Source organism: Cervus canadensis, chromosome 14, assembly GCF_019320065.1.
Source record: "Cervus canadensis isolate Bull #8, Minnesota chromosome 14, ASM1932006v1, whole genome shotgun sequence".
NCBI classification, from domain to species: domain Eukaryota; kingdom Metazoa; phylum Chordata; class Mammalia; order Artiodactyla; family Cervidae; genus Cervus; species Cervus canadensis.
The window spans coordinates 11,672,472-11,694,223 of NC_057399.1; the positions used below are offsets into that span (position 1 = coordinate 11,672,472).

Consider the following 21,752-nt stretch of genomic DNA (forward strand, 5'->3'; position numbering starts at 1 on the left):
AAATGTATCAAGTGATCACAGCTCTTGAGGAACTTAAACTGTGAAGAGGGGACAGAGCAAAAAAAGTAACCTTTTGGTTCTTCTGAGATATAGAATACATTTTCTGAACTTGCTAGCAGCTAAATTACCAAGTTTACTAACCCAAACTGGCTAGAGTAACTGAAGCAACTCTACCTGACTAGGACATGAAAAAAAGGGATCACTGAGATTTAGGTTACCCAACATACTTGTGTCAGATACAGTATATTTTCTGTCTCTTCGAGTTAGACTTAAGCAATACTTAAGTGTGCTTTTCAATTTGACCTGTTAATCACAAGTATATATGAAGAATCTAGCTGGTAGAAAGCTCATAAGGACACACAGATACTGCCACAAATTGTTACAAGGCTACCATTAGGAAGAGAAAAATACTCACTGCCCATACTCCGAATAGGGGAGACAAAGTAGGAGCCACAGATGGAACAAATGCTATCGGGGGGCTTAAAGCAGGGCTGTTAGGACAGGCTGACCCTGCAGAGTCTGTACAGCATATCACTGAGCTGGGGAAGATCAGCATGTTTGAGATGGCTGGACAAAGTCATGCAGCTTTATGATGCCTGTGCAGTGAAAACTTAACTCTTGATAGAACAATACTTATTTAAGCTACTCCTATGAGTAGGTACTTCACAAATAGATGTACAGAAGATGAATTAAAAAAATAATAAAAAGATGAATAAACACATCCGAAGCCATGTAGTCTTAGGGCTAATTCATTGTTATGTAAACTTTCTAGTTAGTCAACATGTATCTGGGTACTTCCTGTGAGACAGGCACTATGGGAGATACAAAAGAGCATAAAATGTGGTCCTTCATCCCAGTGAAGAGCCAAGATGTCAAGTACCACGACCGTTCTCTGCTCTGCTCTTTGGTCAAGACAACTCCAGCAACTTCACCTCCTGCAACTGCCTCCTTAGGCTCTCCATCATTCCACTGAGTTCTGAAGAACATAGCCTTTTCTGGAAGAAACTCCTTTCTTCAATGCTTCAGGCCAGTTTTGAGTCTCAAAGTAAGTAGACAGGATGTCAAACACTGTTAGAAGGGTAAACGGAAAACAAATGGACACACAGAGAAAAGAGAATTAGTATATGACTAACAAGGAAAAATGGAGAAAGCAATGGCACCCTACTCCAGTACTCTTGCCTGGAAAATCACATGGACAGAGGAGCCTGGTAGGCTGCAGTCCATGGGGTCGCTAAGAGTCGGACACGACCGAATGACTTCACTTTCATGCACTGGAGAAGGAAATGGCAACCCACTCCAGTGTTCTTGCCTGGAGAATCCCAGGGACGGGGGAGCCTGGTGGGCTGCTGTCTATGGGGTCGCACAGAGTCGGACATGACTGAAGTGACTTAGCAGTAGCAACAAGGAAAAGAGTGTTCTGGAATATTTCAATCAACAAGTCTGCTTCACCACATATGGTACCAGGTCCTAGGGAGACGGGCAAAGGCAAAGGCCCTGCTTGCCTACAAGGATCTCAGCCTACACTGAGAGATACAGGCCTGTGAATGGACAATGCTGCAGCAGAGAGGAACACAGTACAACGGGAACACAACAGAGGGGCCTGACAGGCCCGGAAGGGGAAGGGAGCCACCAAGATGCCCATGAATGGAATCATGAAGGACAAACAGGAATTCACTGTTCAGTGACAGGCTGAAGGCATGGCATCCTAGGACAAAGGAACAACATCTTTAACACAGTTGGGAATAAGGAAGAAAATGCAAAACGCCTCTGAGAGGCCAGGATGCATGTCACAAAGTGCATACAATAAAGTCCAAGCACATCAGTCACAGGGGAGGCTGCTTCAAGGGCCATTTGTACTTAAACACAATGCACAGAAGCAGCAGCATGACTAACATATGTTAAGCGTGGGCCATGTGAGGAGTACCTTGATTGATGGTCAGTATCTCTGAATGGTAGTTTTTCCCATTCTGGCATTTGACCATATATTCCTGGATTGGTAAGCGGGCAGTCTTAACAGAGTGTTCTTGGGCCTTCTGAAGTGTCACCTTCTGTAAGTCACAAACATTTTTCTTATAAAAATAATACATGAAGTTATTCTCAATGTCATATGCAGCAGAGCAAATTGTCAGAATCCTCATTTACCATTTACATCTGTAATCAAAATTAGATGATAAGTGTATTTAAAAAATAGGAAGAAACTGCAGATAATGAAGAGTATTTATTTCTGGCAAGTAAGAAATGGCTTATGCAGCAATAACTCACTTATTTGGAAGCCACTTATCTGCTAGCTTCTACTTGCTGCTACTTATCAATACAACCAAGAAGGAAGGAAGGAAAAGGAGGCCCATCTGCAGCCACAACCTGCACCCACAAATCCCAGCAGTCCAGTCAGCCAGAGAACACGGCTGCCCGAGCTCGGTGCGCTCCAGTTCCGGCTATCGGGCTCTCAGCCATCGCCAGCTGGTTGCGGCAAATCAGAGCTGAGGAGACGGGATTCGAGTTAAGTGCACCTAGTAACCAGACAGCATTAAGGCACGAGGACATACAGCCCAATGAAAAGGCAAGGCCATGAAAACTACAAAGAGGAGACAGAGCTCAAAAAATCCAACAGTCCAAGGTCATTTACCTTCAGAGTACTGAGGCCATTTAGCAGCAGAGTACAGTCATTAATGTCCCTTAAGGGATGTCCCTGAGTCACGGACTGAAGCTTAAATTATACTCACTACCTTTTAAGAAGATCTAGGAAAGTCATCTATGCATTTGGAATCTCAGGATTAAAGTTTTATATTACTGAGAAAATCAGCATACTCAGGTTTGAAAGGGACCTCGACAGTCAACTATTCCACTTCAACCACCCATTCAATGTTTGTCTGTCCTCTATGACCTCATTGCCTGGTGGTCTCTGGCTTTAAATGGACAACCCTTGGGACAGGGAGTTCATGCGTCCTGGGGTAACCCATTCCAATTCTGATAGTAGCAGTTAATAGGGAATCTTGATATCGAGGCACATTTTCTATTTCCTCTGAGACTTGTGGTCATTTGTTCTAGTTCTTTTCCTCCAGAGCCATACCAGGCAAGTGAAATGGCCCTTCCACAGGATGACCATGCAGATACTTAAAGGCAGGGATCATGCCCTATGAATCCTCTCATCTCCAGGCTGACAGTCTCAGTTCTGTCAACTTTTCCTTGACCATGCTTTAGTTTTGAGTCCCTTCATCATTCAGGTCAACCTCTTCTGAACTTGTTCTAGCTTGTCAATGTCTTTTCATTTACCATCCCATATTGACTGACTACTGTGAATGTGGTCTAAAGAACTGGAACAGCATAGAGCAGGCCTAGCACCTTCCTTCTTCTGACACTGGACTACTAGTGTCTCAGACTCACATGAAACACGATTCCAAGAAAGACCTTCCAAAAATGTTTTAAGTGATGCAATTCAGATGGAATAAAGGTATAGCTACTCAAAGGACTTCTTTGAAAGTTAACAACCTCTTGCATATATAAGCTATGGTTGTTAAAGTCTACTCCATTATTTTATAATCACTTTGAACTAGAGTACATAGTAGGAGACTTGGATGCTGCCCTGAAGGAGTTTACAGTCTAGTTTCTGTTCTCTGCACATTTAAAGATAAAATGATTCCCCTTGAATAAATGTTGTTCTTAGCATATTTCTGTGAAGGAAATGCAACCCACTCCAGTATTCCTGCCTAGAGAATCCTGTGGACGGAGGAGCCTGGTGGGCTGCTGTCCATAGGGTCACAGAGTTGGACATGACTGAAGTGACTTAGCATGCACGCATGCATTGGAGAAGGAAATGGCAACCCACTCCAGTATTCTTGCCTGGAGAATCCCAGGGACAGAAGAGCCTGGTGGGCTGCCATCTATGGGGTCACACAGAGTCAGACACAACTGAAGCGACTTAGCAGCAGCAATAGTGAAGCAGCCAAACTCTTAAGTAGCGACCAAAAAGTTCTAAACCTTTGACAAATCTTTGTGCCAGCTATTTTTCAGGTTAAATGTTGGTGGAAAATAAAGAGGACCGTGTGTTACATTTGTGCATCTATGTATTACACACTGCTCACTGACCCTCTAGAACTGTCTGCTTCAAAAAGGGGCTGTCACTCTGCTGTGGGAGACTGCATTTGGCTGTTATGTCTTTTTAATCTAAAATAGCCCCCGTGGCCATATCAGTTTTCATTACACTGACTTCTTTCAAAGTCTGGTCCAGCTGTCTTACAGAATGGCTCACATCCTACGTCTGTTGATGATTAAATTCAGTTTAAACAGTTTCTAAGAATACATCACAGGTGAGATTCCAACATAAGGAGGTACATGTCACCACTGGTGATTCTGTTTGATCATTTGTTAGGATGGTGAACTCCAGATCACTTCATTGTAAGGGTACACTTTTGTCTTTCTAATCTGTGGGCTGGTACTTTGAGACCACATGAATAGTTAGTTCCCTCACCACCTTTCTTTCAGTCAATCCCCTGAATCAGTGATTACACTGGGAGTGACAAAATGATGATTTTCCAATTCTGTTATTCGTTTCTCATTTATTAGCTGACTTCTTTACAGCCCTCCCCTACCCCTACCTCCTGCCCATATTTTAAGACTATCACTATGGAGTCATGGAACACTTGACTTTTTTAGAATAAATGCAATATAGTTAAATATCCTTTGTGTTAAATATGTGTATGTATCTCACATACATATGAAAAAATACACTCTCATATATGAAAAAATATATTCATTTAATACGCCCCAAAACCCATAAACACATACTTGTGTGGTCACAGAATATATCAAGAGATACACAAGAAAACCTTGGCTGCCTCACACGCAGACACTGGGAGACAGAGATGAGAGATAGACTTATTTTTCACTGTGCTCCTGTTTATACATTTTAACCATTATATCATCATTTACATCTACAGAATATCCTAATTATTAAGCATAAAAAATTATCTCAACAAATACCTGTATAATAGAAGTGCATTTCAAAACTCCAATTATTCTCATAAAATTCAAATTCAACAAAAGAAACCTGGACGATTCTATTGCGGTTGAGATTGTGGGTAAGACATCTGTCAACAGGGAAGATGACCTAAGAAGGAGCAAACTACTCTTTCAACAAAGAACAAATAGCTGGCAAGAATGCTGACATCCTCCCTGGTAGGAACTTCCATGGCAGTCCAGTGGTTAAGACTCCTGGCTCCCAGTGCAGGGGGCCTGGGTGTGAGCCCTGGTCAGGGAACCAGATCTCACATGTCACAACTAAAGATCTCATGCGCCATAATTAAGATCCAGTACAGCCAACCATTTAAAAAAAAAAAGCTCCTTGGTCAAGATCAGAGTAATCCCTGCAGAACTGAAGACAAGAGGAGAAGAAAGGAATTCAGTAATGGCTATTTATGTAATTACCAAATATTCCCCACTCTAGTCCCTGACTGGATTCTGTCAGGTATCAGGATTGTTGACATTGGTGATGAGAAGAGAGGGAACTTGGCAAAAAGTAGGAGGGCCAACTGAGGCAGAGGAGGCTCTTTCCTCCAACTCCTTCTGGATTCTTATGTCTTTTGGGTGAGATTACGACAGGGCAGGTGCCTCTAAAAGAAAGCTTCACTTTTCAAAATGCAGTTATCAGGCCTAAAATGTACACTTACCTTCTGAATGCTTTCATCCACAAGTCCACCAAGGATGTAAACTGTGTCTAAATCAACATTTGCAAGAGCTATTGAAAAAATAAAGGCCATTAAGATCAATCTGTTTTATAATTTCTAAATCCAAAGACTGTAAAAGGAAAGAATTATTAATGCTAAAAAGTAGAAATTTAATGAAATAGGAAATGAAAAGATAGTAGATTTGCTAATTCCCTGGAAAGTTCAATTAAATAGATTAAACCACTGGCATATCTAATCAGATAGGCAGAGTCAAATCACCATTAGGATTCAGAAAGGAGGCAACATTTCAGAAAAATATAAAATAATTAGAAGACAACTACTGAGATCAACTTAATAAAACTGACAATTATGTGAAATAGATAATTTTCGGGGAAAAAATATTTATCTAACATTGATCCAAAAAGAGTCAATGCAAGGAGGTGACCAGGAAAACTCAGGAGGATTACCAAGTAGCTCACAAGGCCCAGCTGAGGATGGAGACCCTAAATCTGTGCTGCTATGCACACGTGGCAGGACAAATACAATGCATCCAGAGAGGTCTCTATTCCTAAGAGGTGTGCAGTAAATGTTCATTCCTTTTTTACCCTGGATACACCACGGCTGGCTTTAACAAATTCTGACACCAGGAATAACGAAATAAAGGGCTAGAAGCAATGAATGCATAAAGAACATACCATGTTCTGAGTCAGGAGTCAGGTACACAAGGGTTTCCAGAGGAAATAAACTAAAGCAGTCTTCTTCTGTTATGTCTAGCTGAAAAATGTAAACAATCCAATGTAGTGTTACTAGGTTAAGACACGCCCACACTGCAGCACCCAGTTCCTTACGGGGCATGCAGTGGTTTCTATCAGGCCTGGCTCCAGGTGCATCAAGGGATCCATGTCTGACAGCCTGTTCTCAGAGAGGGCTCAGGTGGGGCGCAGAAGGGGAAGGGTGCAGACACTCAACCTCACAAATTGAGACAGAGCAGTAACGAGGCCCTGCCGGACACACAGGCAGGCTTGGGACCGCAGAGAGTGACAGCACCAGGAACGAACGGCCTTGCCGTGAAGGGGATGCTGGAGCTGGGTTTCTGAAAAGCGGGGAGACCGACACACACAGAAGGAAGAGTATTCAAACCGGAGGGAATTACCTAAGAAAAGCATGAAGACAGGGCAGCAAGAGGACTGCACTCACGGGCCCTGGAGTGGGTCTGCTCGGCTCATATGCAGGGATCACAGAACATGTACAGAGAAAGAAGGCTGGGAGCGGCTGTGTTACAGGAGGGACATGAGGCTAACAGCACCACGGGCAGCAACGCAGACGGCACTTTTCACACTTGGGGCCTCTGAGGACCTCCCTGGGAGAGGTCACACCAAGTCTCAGCTACACGATGCGAACACAAGGGCACCTTCAGGGTCACTTCTAAGGCACTCATCTGGATTCCTGCCTGCATATCAATCTCTACATTTAAGAGATCCTAAGGAAAGTACTGAAAGTAACACTTAATACTCCCTAAAACTCACCTTAAATCCATATTACTTCCGTAAGGATTCTCTCTTCCCCCCAAAACTCATGTTTCCAAATTCTGCATTTTAAGAAAACGGAGTCATGGCATTTCCCTAAAACATTCCTGGAACGCATAGTCTAGTGTAAAATACATTAGACACAAAATACAGCCCTAGATACTGGTAATACTGTTTTCCAAAGCAGTGGGAAGGATGAAAATTTTTAAATGTAAGAACTGATGAGAGGTTCTAAATTTTTTAAGACTGTAATAGAGAAAATATATAAATTATATAAAAAAATTTTTACATCAAAATATAAAAAAGTTAAAAAAACCTACTATTATCCCTTCCAACCTACTTTTCAAATGACAATTCAAATAATATGCAAAATAAGGCTTACCAGATAACTGGAAAATCCATCATTCATCCTCAAACACTCTTCATACAGAGGGCTGTCTGTGGTGAAGCCAGTGAGGCAGATCCAAAATGGCCTGTCAGCTTTTTTATTGGAGCCGTACAACCTTCGGATCTGTCCAGCCAGTCTACTTAACTCCTTCAAAGAAGCCAGGATACCTTAAGGTAGTGACATGCCCACTGTTTCTAAATTCATTATCTACAAATGGTTACTGAGTAAGTTCACTGAATACGACTCTGGGAAAGCTCATGAAATACAATGGCCCCTTTGACTCCACAAGTGAGTACATGTATGTATGCACTTGTGTTACATCCCATGGCATCACACCTTATAGATGAAAGTTAAGGTAATGATACCAGCCCAGAAATAATCAGTTAATGAAAAAACTAAGACCTCTCCCTCCTTCTGGACTGGCTAAAACATACATGTATACACACACACACATATGTATATATTTCTTTTAGCTTTTTACAAAATGACTGAAGCATAGCTGACATCCAATGTTGCATTAAGTCTCAGGTGTACGGCTAAGTGAATCATCTGTGCCTAAACCCATTCGTTTTCAGACTCTCTGCCCACACAGGCCATCACCAGGCACTGAGCGGAGCTCCCCGTGCTATGCAGTAGGTCCTTATCACGTGTCTGTTTTATACACAGTAGTGTGGATATGTCAGTTCCTATCTCCCAATTTATCCTTGCCCCTCCCTTCACCCCATGGTAACCATAAGTTTCTTTTCTACATTTGTAACTCTGTTTCTCTGTTAGCTTTTATCAAAAAGCTCACCATGTGATGTTTACTATTTATTAAAAAGAGGTTAGATTACTGTATAGGCATTTTTATACTCCATCAGGTAAACTCAGCACATTCTCCCTAACTCCAGGAAATGTCATAGGTTTGGAATTTTTAACTTTCCATCCCGATTCAGAGACATAATCCTTATAGAAAGGTCATTTCACAATCTGGCCTGACTTGGTTCAGTATAGGAAAAAAATAAACACACACAAAAAATACCTCAGGCTTTGATTTAATCTGATATCTCAATGAATACAAACAGTAGAAAATTCTTGGTTGACCTTTTCAGTGGGCTACAGTTAGAGGTTTCCTGGAAGAATCTCAGATCCTAATTTCTCTAAAAAACATGCAGATACTAGCACGTACAACAGGGACGATGGGAAACAAAGACGTGTTTTTTGGTATAAGGCCTCAAATCAAGGTCCGATATTGTGTGCCCCCTTGTTACATGGTGAAAATGAGAGGGCTCTGAAGGGCCTAGCTGCAAGTTCCTCTCCAAATTCTGCTCCCACTGATAACATGCACAAGCCAAACAACTCTTTTTTATCAAAGGGATTCCTCTGATAAATGGTTCCTGCTTATCCCTGAATGCACGCGTGTGCGCTAAGTCGCTTCTGTCATTTCTGACTAGTTGCAACCCCATGGACTGTGTCCCAGGCTCCTCTGTCCATGGGATTCTCCAGGCAAGAATACTGTAGTGGGTCGCCATGCCCTCCTCCAGGGCATTTTAATGGGTTTCAATGCTCCTGCCAGCCCACAGCATTATTCCAACAAACCAATCAATCTTCCTGCAGAAACCTATAAAGTCTGACCTTTATGGCCCCTGGCTGTTTATTCTGTTCCCAAACGCAATCCCATGTGGCCCGAATGGTGTGCAGTGTCAAGCTCCTTTTCGGATGAGTGCATATGACCGATAAACTGTTATCAATCTTATCTGTCTGGTGTGGAGTGTTGTGTGTTCAGCCACCCCCAGAATCCTAGGGTGAAAAGCCATCCTTCACCAACAGGGCTTTACAAAACACCTACAGTGTAGAAAGACCTCCCACCAGGTCATCTCCCCACACCATGCAACCAGGCAAACATTCCTCTCCCTAGCAGAAAGCCAAAGATTTCTCTGGAGAATTACACCTGAAAGGCTCCTTCTAGACTTGGGACACCATGAACACAGCAGCAAATGTGCTGGGTTTAAAACAAAATATAAGGTCAAAAATTCTAAACTGAACCAAAGGATATCTATTCCCTTCCTATTTACAATAGCCCTCTTGGAACTTAGCAGCCATGTTAGAAACCTAAGCACATTTGCTGGATTACTAGAGAATCCTAGAGGCTGGAGCTGGTCACGCTCTGTGTAAAAGCTGCTCCCGCCCGAACCTCTCTCACGTGAGCAGACACTCAGAGTTCAGTGGATGCCTTACCTTCTTAGACATGTGGTTGGTCATACTCAAATCGATACAGAGTCTTGGGCCTGAGTGCTTGGCTTCCAAAAGTCTTTCCTTGATTAGGGATCTCAGGAAACGTTTGCTGTGCTGGGGGCAGATGCCTAGGGTAGAAATATCAGAGAGGAATCAAAGTGGAAAAGCAGAAAAATATTATTCAGTAAGCACTAGACCTCCCCAGCCTGGTGAATAGTTTTTGCATAGGAAGAGAAACTGGAAGCTCACACAAGGTATTCATTCATTAGGCAGTATGGGTGTAGCGGAACAGTGAAGCCAGTGCTCTGAACACACTGCTGGATCTAAGTCAGAGTTCAGTTTGGTCATACCTATATCATCTTGGGCATGTTATTTAACTGCTTTGAGCCTCAGTCTCTTTGCCGAGAAAATGAGGATAATAAAAGTTCTTACCCCTTATGGTAAACCAGGTAAAATTTTTAGCAATGAACCTAGCACACAGCCCTGAATAAACATTAGCTGTTGTTAGTATCATTCCTTCTACTTCTGAGCTTATAAACACATATATGCACTAGGCCGCTTATACCTGAAAGGTAGTCTCAAATTTTGCTTTCTTCGATACTGATTCCCGACAAAACAGAACAATAGGTCATATCTCCCAGACGTTTTTACTTAAAAACAATATCCCCACTCTTCCAGGAACAAGCAGATACCAGTTTGCTAAGATATAAATATACTAATCGTTACACCAACAATCTAATTTACTATTACCTGAATTTTCTACACGGTTGGCTTTTCTTCTTTCTTTTTCTTTTTTTCTTTTAGTCTTCTTTGCCGCAACTATCTTTTCCCAGTGTCTCTGCTTTCTTTGGACATTTTTCTTATGTTATCCAGAAAACAAAATTGTTTGAGAACTTCATAAGCACCAGAAAGGAAAATGAATATTAGAAATAGTTACTTATTTATTTTTCAAATTTAGATATAGGGTTAGGAGAGAAAAGGGGTGTTAGTCTTAGAAACAAAAATGGACTAGATTGTGTTTAGAGAAAGCAGAACCCCAGAAAAGAGAAGTGGCACGCCCAAGGTCACAGTAAATTTATTAGAAACAGGGTTGAGATTTCCTGACCTTTCTGAGGTGTACAAAGATTCCTCTTGAACTTAATTTACTTTTTCTATGATCCAAATGAAATTAAACCTTAAACCAGGTAACAGGAAACTCATCCCTTGGAATACATCTAACTCATTCCCAATCTTCTCATTACCAGGATCTATCCTTGAAATAGGGGCCTCTGGGACATTCCATCATCTCAAAGACCGTGACCAGGCAACTGGCTCCACTCACCGAGCACCAAGCCGCACTGCCTGTGGGCAGGGCCTCTTGCTCCCAATGCTCACATCCCACGTCAATCTGTAGAAGCTGGAAGCTCTCAGAGACGCCATCTTCACCTGGGCTGTCGAGGGCAATTTCGTGCTCCTGCAGCACCCGTGACTCTGTTTTCTGAGCACTCCCTTCCGATTTCCAGTCCATGCGCTTAGTCCTCTGTCCTTGTCACCCAGATTAGAAAAAGGAACTGTTATACTTGCAGAAGTATTTCCCCAAATCCAAATGACAAACAGTGTTACTGAAGGAGTAGAAGTGTGTGAAATACTAACACAGAGAAAAGCATGTGTGTCTTCTAGAGAAATATGTAAGCACAGAAACCTTTAAGTAGGAAGGAAGCCAAATTCGCTCTTTAGAAGACAGGCACGGCCCCTGACACCTCCAAGCAATGATTATTCCCTGCTGCAGTGACATCAGTTCATTTACTGTGTTCTTTGGAATGCCATGTATGAGTGGAGGGTGAGACAGAGATAGTAAAACCTACCTATCCCATTACGTTTCCATTTATTTTCAACATCATCCTTTTAGCAAATATTTACTAAGCACCTACTCTATGCAAAGTCCTATACTAGAAACATCCTGGAAGGTTTAGAGCTGGCCAAAAATTATGGTAAAGAGCAGTCCAAATCCAATCAACCAAGGATTCTAAGGTGCTGGTGATGTATCAGAATTCATTTTTCAAATCTACATATTCCCTCCTCTGACTTACATATTACTGCAGCAGAAAGCCATAGTCATAGAGGAAATGGTTAATATCCATCAGAAGAGCTGAGGTAGAAAAATATGAAGAATCACTGTTACAGCACACTTAACTAGTGTAATAATTTCAAAGTGGTGTTCCAAATCCCTGAGGGAGAAATGTAAAAGAAGTGCTCTAGTCTACAGCCAAGTTGTAGACTAAGAACGGCATAACCATTGCTCATGGCTACTCCTCTGAGTCCAGTGTGTTACCAACATGGCAGGAAATGCGTATCTTTGAAAAAGTAAATCTCTGTAATGATCCACTGGAATTAAAATGGAGTAAGAGTTCAGGCAAACAAAAATGGAATCGGGTGGCCACTGAAGATCTGGTCTCAGACAAGTCTCTGCACCACTGAGAACTTGAACTTTCTTTCAACTGTACCAGACCCCCAAGGACATGATCAGTCATATTCAGAGTAACACCAGTCAGCTACAATCTTACAGTCTCAAGATCTCCCTACATAACTATGCAACCAATTCAGACCTTAACCAACCCTTACTAATAAGCACCCTTATTTCTTGCCAGCTCCAATTATAATTCATGATAAGTAACTCATGTAACTAACTGTAACCTTACAGCTTTTACCTCTATAAAGTTCTCCCACTTTGTTGTCTGGTGGAACACACTTCAAGTGCTTCCTGAATTTATGTCTCCATGTTACACTCCTCAATTTGGCTAGAATAAAACTCTCTTTTATTCCTATTATAGATTGCTAATTGATTATTTTCCTGAACACTTACAATAGCCTATACTGATTGTTAATGATCATCTATTGTTGTCTGCGCTATCTGGTCTACTTGCTGTTGCTGTTTCTTAAACATACCAAGGATATAGCACCTTAGGGTCTTTGCACTTGCTGTTCTTTCTACCTCAATCCTCTTCCCCTGGATAATTATATGACTACTACATTCCAATTTTCCCTATCCAACATGGCACACACCTTACTTATTTTTTGGTCTGAACGTCCCCACTCCTATTAAGTGTTATGTTTGTATTGTTCACTATATCCTCTATGCCTGGAAACAGGCTTCGTACGTAACAGACGCTCAATAAAGACTTGCTGAATAAATCAATCCTCCACTCCACCCCCATCTCTGAGTTGACGGAGGCCTCAGAACTCTTCTAACCCATGTTCCACCTGATGAATATATCCCTGGGCGCTAAGTGATGGACCAGCCTCTGAACGCTTCTCTTAGCTTTTCATGCTAGGTTTTAGCTACCAAAGCCGGCTCTCTTCCGCCGGCACCGTCAGCACTAGAACACCCTGACCCCAAGCTCGAGAGTACCCCGAAATAGGCCCCGTATGGCTCATAGGCTGCGAAAGCGACGGGAAGCAGGAAGGAACAGCATCAAGAGTTTGGGGCCACACAACTGCAGGCCGAGCGCCTGCTTCCCAGGCTTCTACCACACGGTCAAACGAGGCGGCAGTCCGAGGCCGGACCCTCAGCCCCGACCCCTCACGCCAACAAACGCCCTGCGTACCTGAACCAGTCTCCTCCCGCGGCGGAAGCGGCACTCACCAAGTCTCGCCTCCGACCCCACTTCCGGTTCCGGCCCCTCTCCGAGTAGCATTCTGGGAGTTGTCGTTTTCAGCCTGGCTGGTCGGTGTGCGGCGAAGACTTGGGCTTAGGCTGCCAAGGGCACGGTGGTACTAGGGAGCTGCGTCCCGCTAGAAGGTTCCTGCGCCTCGCTGAGCCTCGATTTCCTTGCCTGTTCTCTGGGGATACACTCCCAACCGCTTGCCGACCGCACAGAGCTGCTGCAGATGACCAGGCGCTTTGATGGCTGTTATGGTCTGAACACGGCGAAACTGGACTGAAACCAGACGTGAACCACCCCTCATCTGGCATCCTGGGGGGCTTGCCTTCCCTTGGGCTCCCTTGGCTTCCCCATAACCAGCAGAGCCCTCGGGATGACACAGTTCCTCTCACCACTATCTGGTCATCCAGGATAACAGATATCCTGACTTAGGCAGATCACAAATGAATCTAGCCTCTGGCTACTCTCCCTCCTTCATCTCATCTCACAAATCCACAGGGAAACTAAAGTGACTTGTCCACGCCTTGGCCTGATAAAAACTACCAGCCACTCTTTATTCCTCCAGTCTTAGATGTCTCATCCTTTTGAGAGACCCTACCCTGAATGAGCCTGAAATACCTCCTGTCCAAGAAACCACACAGCCTTGTTGGATCTGTCCTTGGCCCTCCCCTTTTCTTTCCACAGCTTCTCCAGCACCTCCCACTCCCAGTCCCTGCCTTAACCCATCCTTTATCTGCCAGTGGAACAACTTGTAAAATACTGAAACCAAATAAGATTTCCTCCCCCAGAAGGCTTTTTTCTGAAACCCAGCTCTAAAATCTCTTCTTTGCTCAGAAGTTGGCCTTGGCTTTGTACTCAGCAGGACTTGAAAATTAGCTAAATGGTCTTCAGTGGCTCCCGTCACACCTACCAACCCATGCACCTTGCACTGAGTACCTTTCCTGTGAGCTCATGACCACGTCCCCACAGAAAGGAGCGCCTAGCTGGTGTCGCTGCCCACCCCGCTCTGCCCCCATCATTTACCAGATGGTTGTGTGTGTCCCTTACTTCCTCTCAGTGGTCTCCCTTTGTACTTGAAGGTAAACTCTAACCTTCCTAAGGCCTTACACAGTCTGGTTCCTGGATGCACCTCCAACTTCATCTCTCACTTTTCTTCCAGCTTGCTGTGTTTCAGTCACACCGTCTTCTTGAAATGATTAAAACACACCAAATGTTTCAATGATTTGAACAGTACTTTGCAAGTATGGTTCCCTTTTGTCTCACTTTTTAAATGCCTAGCTCCTTCTTACCCTTTAAGTTTCAGCTTACATCTTCCCTCCTCAGAGAGACCTTTACTGATCCCCGCTAGGGAAGATAGACTCATCTCAGCCCCATCTCGACACTCTTCATTTTCTTTATTTCACCTTCACCTATCAGAAATATTTTTTGTCTTCCCTGATAATACATCTATCATGTAAGTAATTATGTTCCCAGTGGCACTGCACAGTAAATATTCATCAACAGGATAAACAAATGAGTGATTTTTCACCTTTCCTGAGAATAACTTACCTTCCTATCTACTAAACCCAGGACCTGACACACAGTAGCTACTCAATAAATACTTCTTGACATACTAGTTCTAATTAATATTGCCTCCTACAGGAAGCCTTCCCTGATCACCAGGATTCAAGACCTGATTGCACTGAAGTCCTGAGCTCCTTCCCTAAGCTTGTGAACACATAGATTGTGTTCACGTAAATTAGTCATGTAGCTCTTCATAGATGTCTGCTTGTTAAAGTACTCAAGTCCTGTTTAACATCATAACAATTTTTATTATTTCGGTGTCCTGTTGTTCCTACCTTTCATGGTCATGAAATCACTTAAACTCTGTTCTCAAGAGCCTTATTTAAATTTTATTCAAAGTATTCTGTGAAAAGAAACATGCCTCTAAGAAAATAAATCTCCTGGCACAAGTACTGATTAACTAGTTACTAGTTAATGAGTCGGAGAAGGCAGTGGCACCCCACTCCAGTACTCTTGCCTGGAAAATCCCATGGACGGAGGAGCCTGGTGGGCTGCAGTCCGTGGGGTCGTGAAGAGTCAGACACGACTGAGCGACTTCACTTTCACTTTTCACTTTCATGCATTGGAGAAGGAAATGGCAACCCACTCCAGTGTTCTCGCCTGGAGAATCCCAGGGACGGAGGAGCCTGGTGGGCTGCCGTCTATGGGGTCGCACAGAGTCGGACACGACTGAGGCGACTTAGCAGCAGCAGCAACAGTTAATGAGTAACTGGTAACAGGTGATGGGAAGATTCCCTTCTCTCCCCAAATACTGCTTTCCTTCTGATTGGCAAGAGCTTGGGTATGTCCCTTAACATCCCTACCTTTGCTCTGCCTTTTCTGGGTGAAGGAGAGGAATTAGAGAGCCTCAGAGGAGAGGATGCACTGAGCTCACAACTAACCAGGAGCCCCAGAAGGGTTTGAATGAACTCTGACAGCCCCAAGTCGGTGTCTGAATTATCTTAGGCCTGGACAGAGAAGTTGGGGGGAAGGCATCCCAGGGGTATTTAGAAATCAGTTTTCCAGGAAACAAAATGCAAGAAAGGATTTCAGATGGGGAGAAGCATCCATAAACTCTGGGAATGATTACTAACTTTTATTGAGCATTTACTAGTTTCTGCCATGCAAAGCAGACACTATTAATCTCTCCAATATTCAGAAGAGAAAACCAAAGCACTGAGAAGTTAGGTAGCCATGTCCAATCAAGGTCCCACCAAGACTAACAGGGATTAACTGGCTCAACTGGAATTAGTGAGAAAGGTACTGGATATATTTCTTTTGCTCTAATATTAGTCTTTAAAGGGCGAATCTAGTTCAGGATTTTAATATTTGCCTTTTCAGCTATTTAAAACGGATAGAAGTGACCTAAGTGAAGTGAAGGTTGCTCAGTCGTCTCTGACTCTTTGCAACCCTATGGACCATACAGTCCATGAAATTCTTCAGGCCATAATGGAGTGGATAGCCTTTTCCTTCTCCAGGGGATCTTCCCAACCCAGGGATGAAACCCAGGTCTCCTGCATTGCAGGCAGATTCTTTACCAGCTGCACCACAAGGGAGGCCCAAGAATACTGGAGAGGGTAGCCTATCCCTTTTCCAGCAGATCTTCCTGATCCTGGCATTGGAGGCAGATTCTTTACCAATTGAGCTATCAGGGAAGCCCTAAATCAGATAGAGGGTACAGTCAGCTTCAGGTAAAGCACGGAGCACTCCTGGCTGCGGGGGCCATGTAACCAAGGTGCTTACTGCCACCTCGTGGCAACCTGTGCTCATTGCCGTGAGGCCACCAAGAATGCCAGGCCTCCAGGTAGAGGTGCTGCAAACCCTAACTTGTGAAGGTGGAATCTATCACACCACAGGTATTCACTCCTACTTGCAGAGGTTCCTGCCAAATCAGTGTGCTGGGAGAGGTGAAAACGATTTTTCAGCGACTCCACCTTCCTCCCCTATCCCTGACTTCTTGGGGAAGAATGTGACTTCTAGCTTCCTCGCAGAGTATGCGCCTCCTAAGGTACACACATTACTGATGGCAATCTGCTTATCTGTACCCACCCAGAGGGGCCATGAGCATCCTGGCTAGGGGCAGGGACTTGTCTTCCTCATCTTTATGAATAAGATCCTAGTACACGCCCTGACTAGAGGAGGTATCCAGTTAATGTTTGTGCAACGAATATGAGTGAATGCTGTTGACCCAAACTTGTCATCACTCCGTAGAATTCAGGCAAAGGTTAAGCAGTTGTTTATTTGAATACTGTCAATAGTAAACACTTGAGAGGGGCGGGGAGGGAAATGTCAGAGCAGGGGGCCGGGGCGCCTGGCCTGCTCACAGGGCGGTGGAGGCCCGGAACTTCTGGGTCAAACAGAACACGGCGGCCGTGAGGGCCGTGCACTGACGGGCCAAGAGTTTCACGCTCAGGTCGCGGTAGCCTCGCTCACAGGTCAGCCGAGCGGCCTCCACAAACTCGTGGTAGGTGTGCACCACATCCCTCAGGTTCCCGGCCGCCTCCCTGCGGTGGCCGGAGCAGCGGCGGCAGTCCGTGAGCTGCAGGCACAGGCCGGCCAGCTGGACCAGGTGCTGGAAGGTGTCCCGCACAGCGCTCTGCATCTCCTCCGGCGTCTGGTCCATCCTGATCACGTGCTGACAGCTCGACAGGAGCTTTTGGGAGCCCATGCAGAGGCGGCTCCGGCTTTCAGCAAAGTGCCAGGTGCACTTCTCGGGGGGGTGTTTATTCCCATTCCCCCAGGAAGCTTCTAAAATGCCCTGTAATTCCAGCAAGCTCTCCATGAGTTGGATGAAGCCCTCAGGGATGCTGGCGGGGGCAGCTCTCAGCTGTCTGAGCGCCCTGGAGCAGTACTCCGGCCAGATGTGGCTGTTCCTTGATGGGAGCTCGGCGCTGCAGCTGTGGGCCCGGGCAGGCCTCCAGGGCAGGCTCAGCCGGCTTCCTGCAGAGGGCGGTGAGGTGAGGGGGGCTGTGGGACCTGCTTCCGAGTCTCTGCCTTCCTCCTCTGTCTCTGGCTGCAGGCCCCGGAAGCACGTGGCATAGGAAAACTGGCAGCTGCACTGCTCCATGCCCATCCTGGGGGCCCCTGTCTCATTCACACCTGCAAACCCCAAAGACGGGGCTGTCCTGAGACTGGCAGAACCTTTAGGATAGCTCTCTGGGGCAAAGCACAGAAAAGACTTCTCAGCAGGAAGGCAGATGCTAGGCCTTTTGCCTTTGCTTTCTGGCACCGAAAAACGGTTTGAACCTTCTAAGTGGGGCTCCTCTTGGGGACACGGTAGTGGCTCTGGCAGAGAAGGCCCTGGATTCAAAGAGACGCGCTGGGGAATGTCCCCAGGGGTGGTGTCTTCCCCTGTCACATGATTAGGTGGCTCTGCCTTGACCTCCTCTAGAGAGAAGGCTGATGAATTGGTCTGGTCCCTAAGCAAGAAATCTGAATTAAAATCCAACTCTGCCAGCAGTTTTTGTTCTTGGGCCTGGCAGGCTTGACCCGGAATTTCTCTGCTTTGTCCTTGGGGTTCTGTAGGGGAACTTGGTGGGGTCTGCTCAGTCCCTGTGACAGGAGTCTCCAAGAAGAGGGAGGCTGCCATGCCACCAGCTGGAGCACTGACACCAAGAGTCTGAGGAAGAATATCCAACCCATCCACCTTGGGGTCACCTGGATCCTTCCCAGACTCATCACGAAATAAGCTGGTGTCGTTTCTGTTGGTAACTTCTCTACCGTATTCCAGAGATAGTTGTCCTTGCCCCTCCTCTGCAGGCAAAGACGCCATCATGTCTTCCGAATTTATTCCGCACTCATCACTTTTAGGTCCGTCTCGAGAAGACAACAAAGGCTCTGTGTCCTGGGGGGCAGTTTCTGGCATATCATTTATAAACAGAGATCCCAATCCTGTTTCTAACTGAGCTCCTCCCAGCTCCAGGGTGTCTCCTTGAGCAAGAGTATGTGGCCCCGGGCTGGTGGTCAGGCAGACGCTGTCTGGGTTCACATCAGCACTGGAGAGGGAGGAGGCACTGTTCCCAAGCTCCGCGGTGAGTTCTCGGGGGCCACTGCCATTCAAGTCTTGAAACGGAGATGAGGTCTGGGGAGGCCCTGCCTGAGCGGTATCTGGGCCAGATGAGCCTGGGTTGAGACCGTGAGGGGTGTTTGCTGGGGAACTGGCGACACTGGAGGTCAGAGGGGCAATCCCAGAATTCTCTTTATGGTTAGGGTCAATCCGGAGGCGAATGGCAGAAATAGATGACACTCGAGAGTCGATGACAGACTTGGTTTCCATGGTCTCTGGCTCCATCTCCATGACCCGGGAGGCTGGGTTTTTGCTCTTGGTCTCCCTCAGGGGAGTCAGCAGCCCCAGGGCCTTGGTCTCCAGGACGCCGGGCTCACCCTGCACGTCTTGCAGAGAGGACACAGTCGGGGAGGGCGCAGCGAGGGCCAGGCAGGGCTCCCGGTCATAGTAGCACACGTCGTCCATGCTCTCCAAGGAAGCTGACGGCGCCAGGGGAAACGAGACCTGACAGGTGTAGTCGGTCTGCAGGAAGGACCGTCTTTTCCTCAGGGTCTTGGCATACTTCTTCACCCCTCCCCTTCTGCTTGGCTGTCTGCCGTCTGGCCCAGGATTCAGGCTGACCTCAGGGCGGCAGCGGCTGGCTTCATTCTGTGATCCTGTGGCACTGGTTTCTACAGTGGAAGCAGCTCTGAGCCCTGAGAATCAAGAAAGGAAAAAGAAATGAAAAGCAGAAAAACAAAGAGATGTGTAGGTCTCGGGCTCAGGATGCAGGATGGCCTGGGTCTGAATCCCGGCTGGACCATGTAACCTGGGGCATGTTAAACCTTGAGCTCCTCAGTTTCCTCTTCTGAACGATGGGGGTGAGCACCGTGGTACATGTGTTTTGATCCTGGGTTGCCCAACATCCCGTGCCTTGTCTTTTGGTCAACTTCCTTTCAGGGGATGACATCTCTCCAACCATTATAGGCTGCTGAAACTATTAACGAAGGAGCCCTATCCATATCAGCCAAGTGGTCAGAGGTATGAGCCAGAAAGTCAGTCACAAAATTTCCTAAAATTTCAAACTCAAACACATTGATAGAAAAAAATAAACAACAACAGTACAACCCATTCTTTGCAGCCACGGTATCCTAACAATACAGTGAGGAATCCTGCTGCCTAGCCTCCTGGTCTGGCCTCTGCCTATGTCAGAACCAGGGCTTCACCTCGGCTGGCAATTCTCTAAGCTATCTGACATCCTTCCAACACTATGTCACTTTCTCTCATTAACCCAAGTCAGGCAGTACCAGTGATGTCCGTCAACACTGCTATGCTGGATAGATGACTTAGTCCCTATCAGGCTCCTAGCACAAGCCTGTGCCTAGCTGGTGTTCACTAAAGGAAGCCCGCGCCATCATTGTTACGATCGTCACTACAGGGTGAGCGTTCTGAAGGAGCCTTCTTTTGACAAAAAGCGACTGCGACTCTCAGTCGCAGGCATGAGGGATCTTGTGCATACCAAGATGGATCTTTCTGAAAGAAGAAACACTTCTATGAAGAAGTCCTGGGAACCTGCCAGAAGGAATTAGGATCACAGACTAGTGCCTGAGAATCAGAGGGCTCTTATATTTGGACTGGTTTTTTCCAACCTGGCTGAACCTTATTAAAAGCCTCATCAAATCCTACGCTGCTCCTCACACCTCCTAAATCAGAATCTCTGAGGCTGGGTCTAGGAGTTTATAGTATTTGACTCAGGCCCCTTTGGGTGATTTTGATGCCCAGACACCTTTTGAAACTGTTGCTCTGCTCTAGGCCCCCTCAGCCACTGGTCAAGGGTGTTTCTGAAGCTTAAAAAAGGGAGAGGCTCTCACAGTGAGTCAGCGGCCCAAGCAGACCCCGGGCCCGTGAGTCCCAGGTCTGGGCTGTCTCCCCAGCACCTCACTGGCTCTCCATGAAAGAGGAAGTGTCCGATGTGGACCTTATCTCCCTGACTGGACTCCCACAAAGGAAGGCCTTGACTGATGGTCTGTCTCACCCCCATCGTGTCCCCAGCACAATGGCTGGCCTAGCGGGACACGACTGGAGGCAGGGATGGCAGCTGACTGTGTTCTCTGGGGAGCAGTGCAGAACCTGGCCGTGGGTTTCTACTAGTCAGTTAGTGAGATCGGGGTAGATGGTGGGGAGCGCATTCGTTCATCCATCTATCGGCAACCGCCAGGAACTCTGTGGCAGGACACAGAGGTGAGTGTCAAATGCACAGTTGCCGAATCACAGAAGCTTTCGCTTTAGTGAAGGAGAGAAATATCCATCCAAGATCACACAAATAAATATGCAGCTACAGGCATGGAGCACCCAGGGTGTGTGACAGGGGGCATGGAGACCTCATCCTGGTGGTCTGGTTAATATCCCCAGAGGAAGTGCATTTCCAGGTGGGGCCTGAGAGAGAGAAGGGCAGCAGCCAAAGATGAGGGTAAGGAGTGTTTCAGGTGGACGGAGCGGCATGTGCAAAGGCTGGAGGTAGGAAAGAACTGGGCACTTTTAAAACTGGCAAGGAGGTCCGTGTGGCAGGAATGCAGGGACAGGGCTTGGGGGAAGGAGAGAGACACACCGAGGCCATGTCACAGAGGGCCTCGAGAAACCTCACAGGGGCTGCCAAGGAGCTGGCCTTTCCCCGCCGGGCAGTGGGGACCACCGGAGCCCAGGGGGCAGCAGGAAGGGGCTGGGACGCAGGAGAGGACGCAGCTCCCCGCCCCTCGTGGGTCACTCCTGATGTCTGGGTGCCACTTTCCAATC

At 46.1% G+C, this 21,752-nt stretch overlaps 2 protein-coding genes across 8 annotated transcripts in view; both read right to left on the reverse strand.

Annotated features, from left to right (window-relative positions):
* Positions 1 to 731: 731 nt before the first annotated feature.
* On the reverse strand, positions 732 to 13,525 carry TRMT10B (tRNA methyltransferase 10B). 3 transcript variants are annotated; one of them, XM_043486818.1, is made up of 9 exons: positions 13,376 to 13,525; positions 11,113 to 11,315; positions 10,542 to 10,650; positions 9,795 to 9,919; positions 7,572 to 7,724; positions 6,359 to 6,437; positions 5,667 to 5,734; positions 1,925 to 2,048; positions 732 to 1,068 (listed from the first exon to the last, which is right to left on the reverse strand). In XM_043486818.1, exons 2-9 carry the CDS (start codon positions 11,296 to 11,298, stop codon positions 962 to 964), a joined length of 951 nt encoding a protein of 316 aa, XP_043342753.1. In that variant the 5' UTR covers positions 11,299 to 11,315; positions 13,376 to 13,525; the 3' UTR covers positions 732 to 961. The 3 variants fall into 3 exon arrangements, with proteins under 3 accessions (XP_043342753.1, XP_043342752.1, XP_043342754.1); XM_043486817.1 differs by having other exon boundaries at positions 11,113 to 11,310; positions 13,376 to 13,439; XM_043486819.1 differs by lacking the exons at positions 732 to 1,068; positions 1,925 to 2,048 and adding an exon at positions 4,736 to 5,371 and having other exon boundaries at positions 11,113 to 11,310; positions 13,376 to 13,444.
* Positions 13,526 to 17,193: 3,668 nt separating this feature from the next.
* The window catches only part of FRMPD1 (FERM and PDZ domain containing 1), a 153,334-nt gene continuing 148,775 nt past the window's right edge, over positions 17,194 to 21,752 (reverse strand). For all 5 annotated transcript variants that reach the window (XM_043487306.1, XM_043487304.1, XM_043487305.1 and 2 more), the window contains exon 16: positions 17,194 to 19,675. In XM_043487306.1, coding sequence (XP_043343241.1) covers positions 17,295 to 19,675 — 2,381 coding nt within the window. In that variant the 3' untranslated portion in view covers positions 17,194 to 17,294. The remainder of the gene's footprint in view (positions 19,676 to 21,752) is intronic.

What these genes read in the sequence shown, in the direction of transcription:
- TRMT10B (XM_043486818.1), bottom strand. Translation starts at nt 11,298, where the DNA reads ATGGACTGGAAATCGGAAGGGAGTGCTCAGAAAACAGAGTCACGGGTG. An exon ending in CAACCGTGTAGAAAATTCAG is followed by an intron (nt 9,920 to 10,541) that starts GTAATAGTAAAT and finishes TTTCTACCCTAG; the next exon opens with GCATCTGCCCCCAGCACAGC. An exon ending in CCAACCACATGTCTAAGAAG is followed by an intron (nt 7,725 to 9,794) that starts GTAAGGCATCCA and finishes GCTTCTTTGAAG; the next exon opens with GAGTTAAGTAGACTGGCTGG.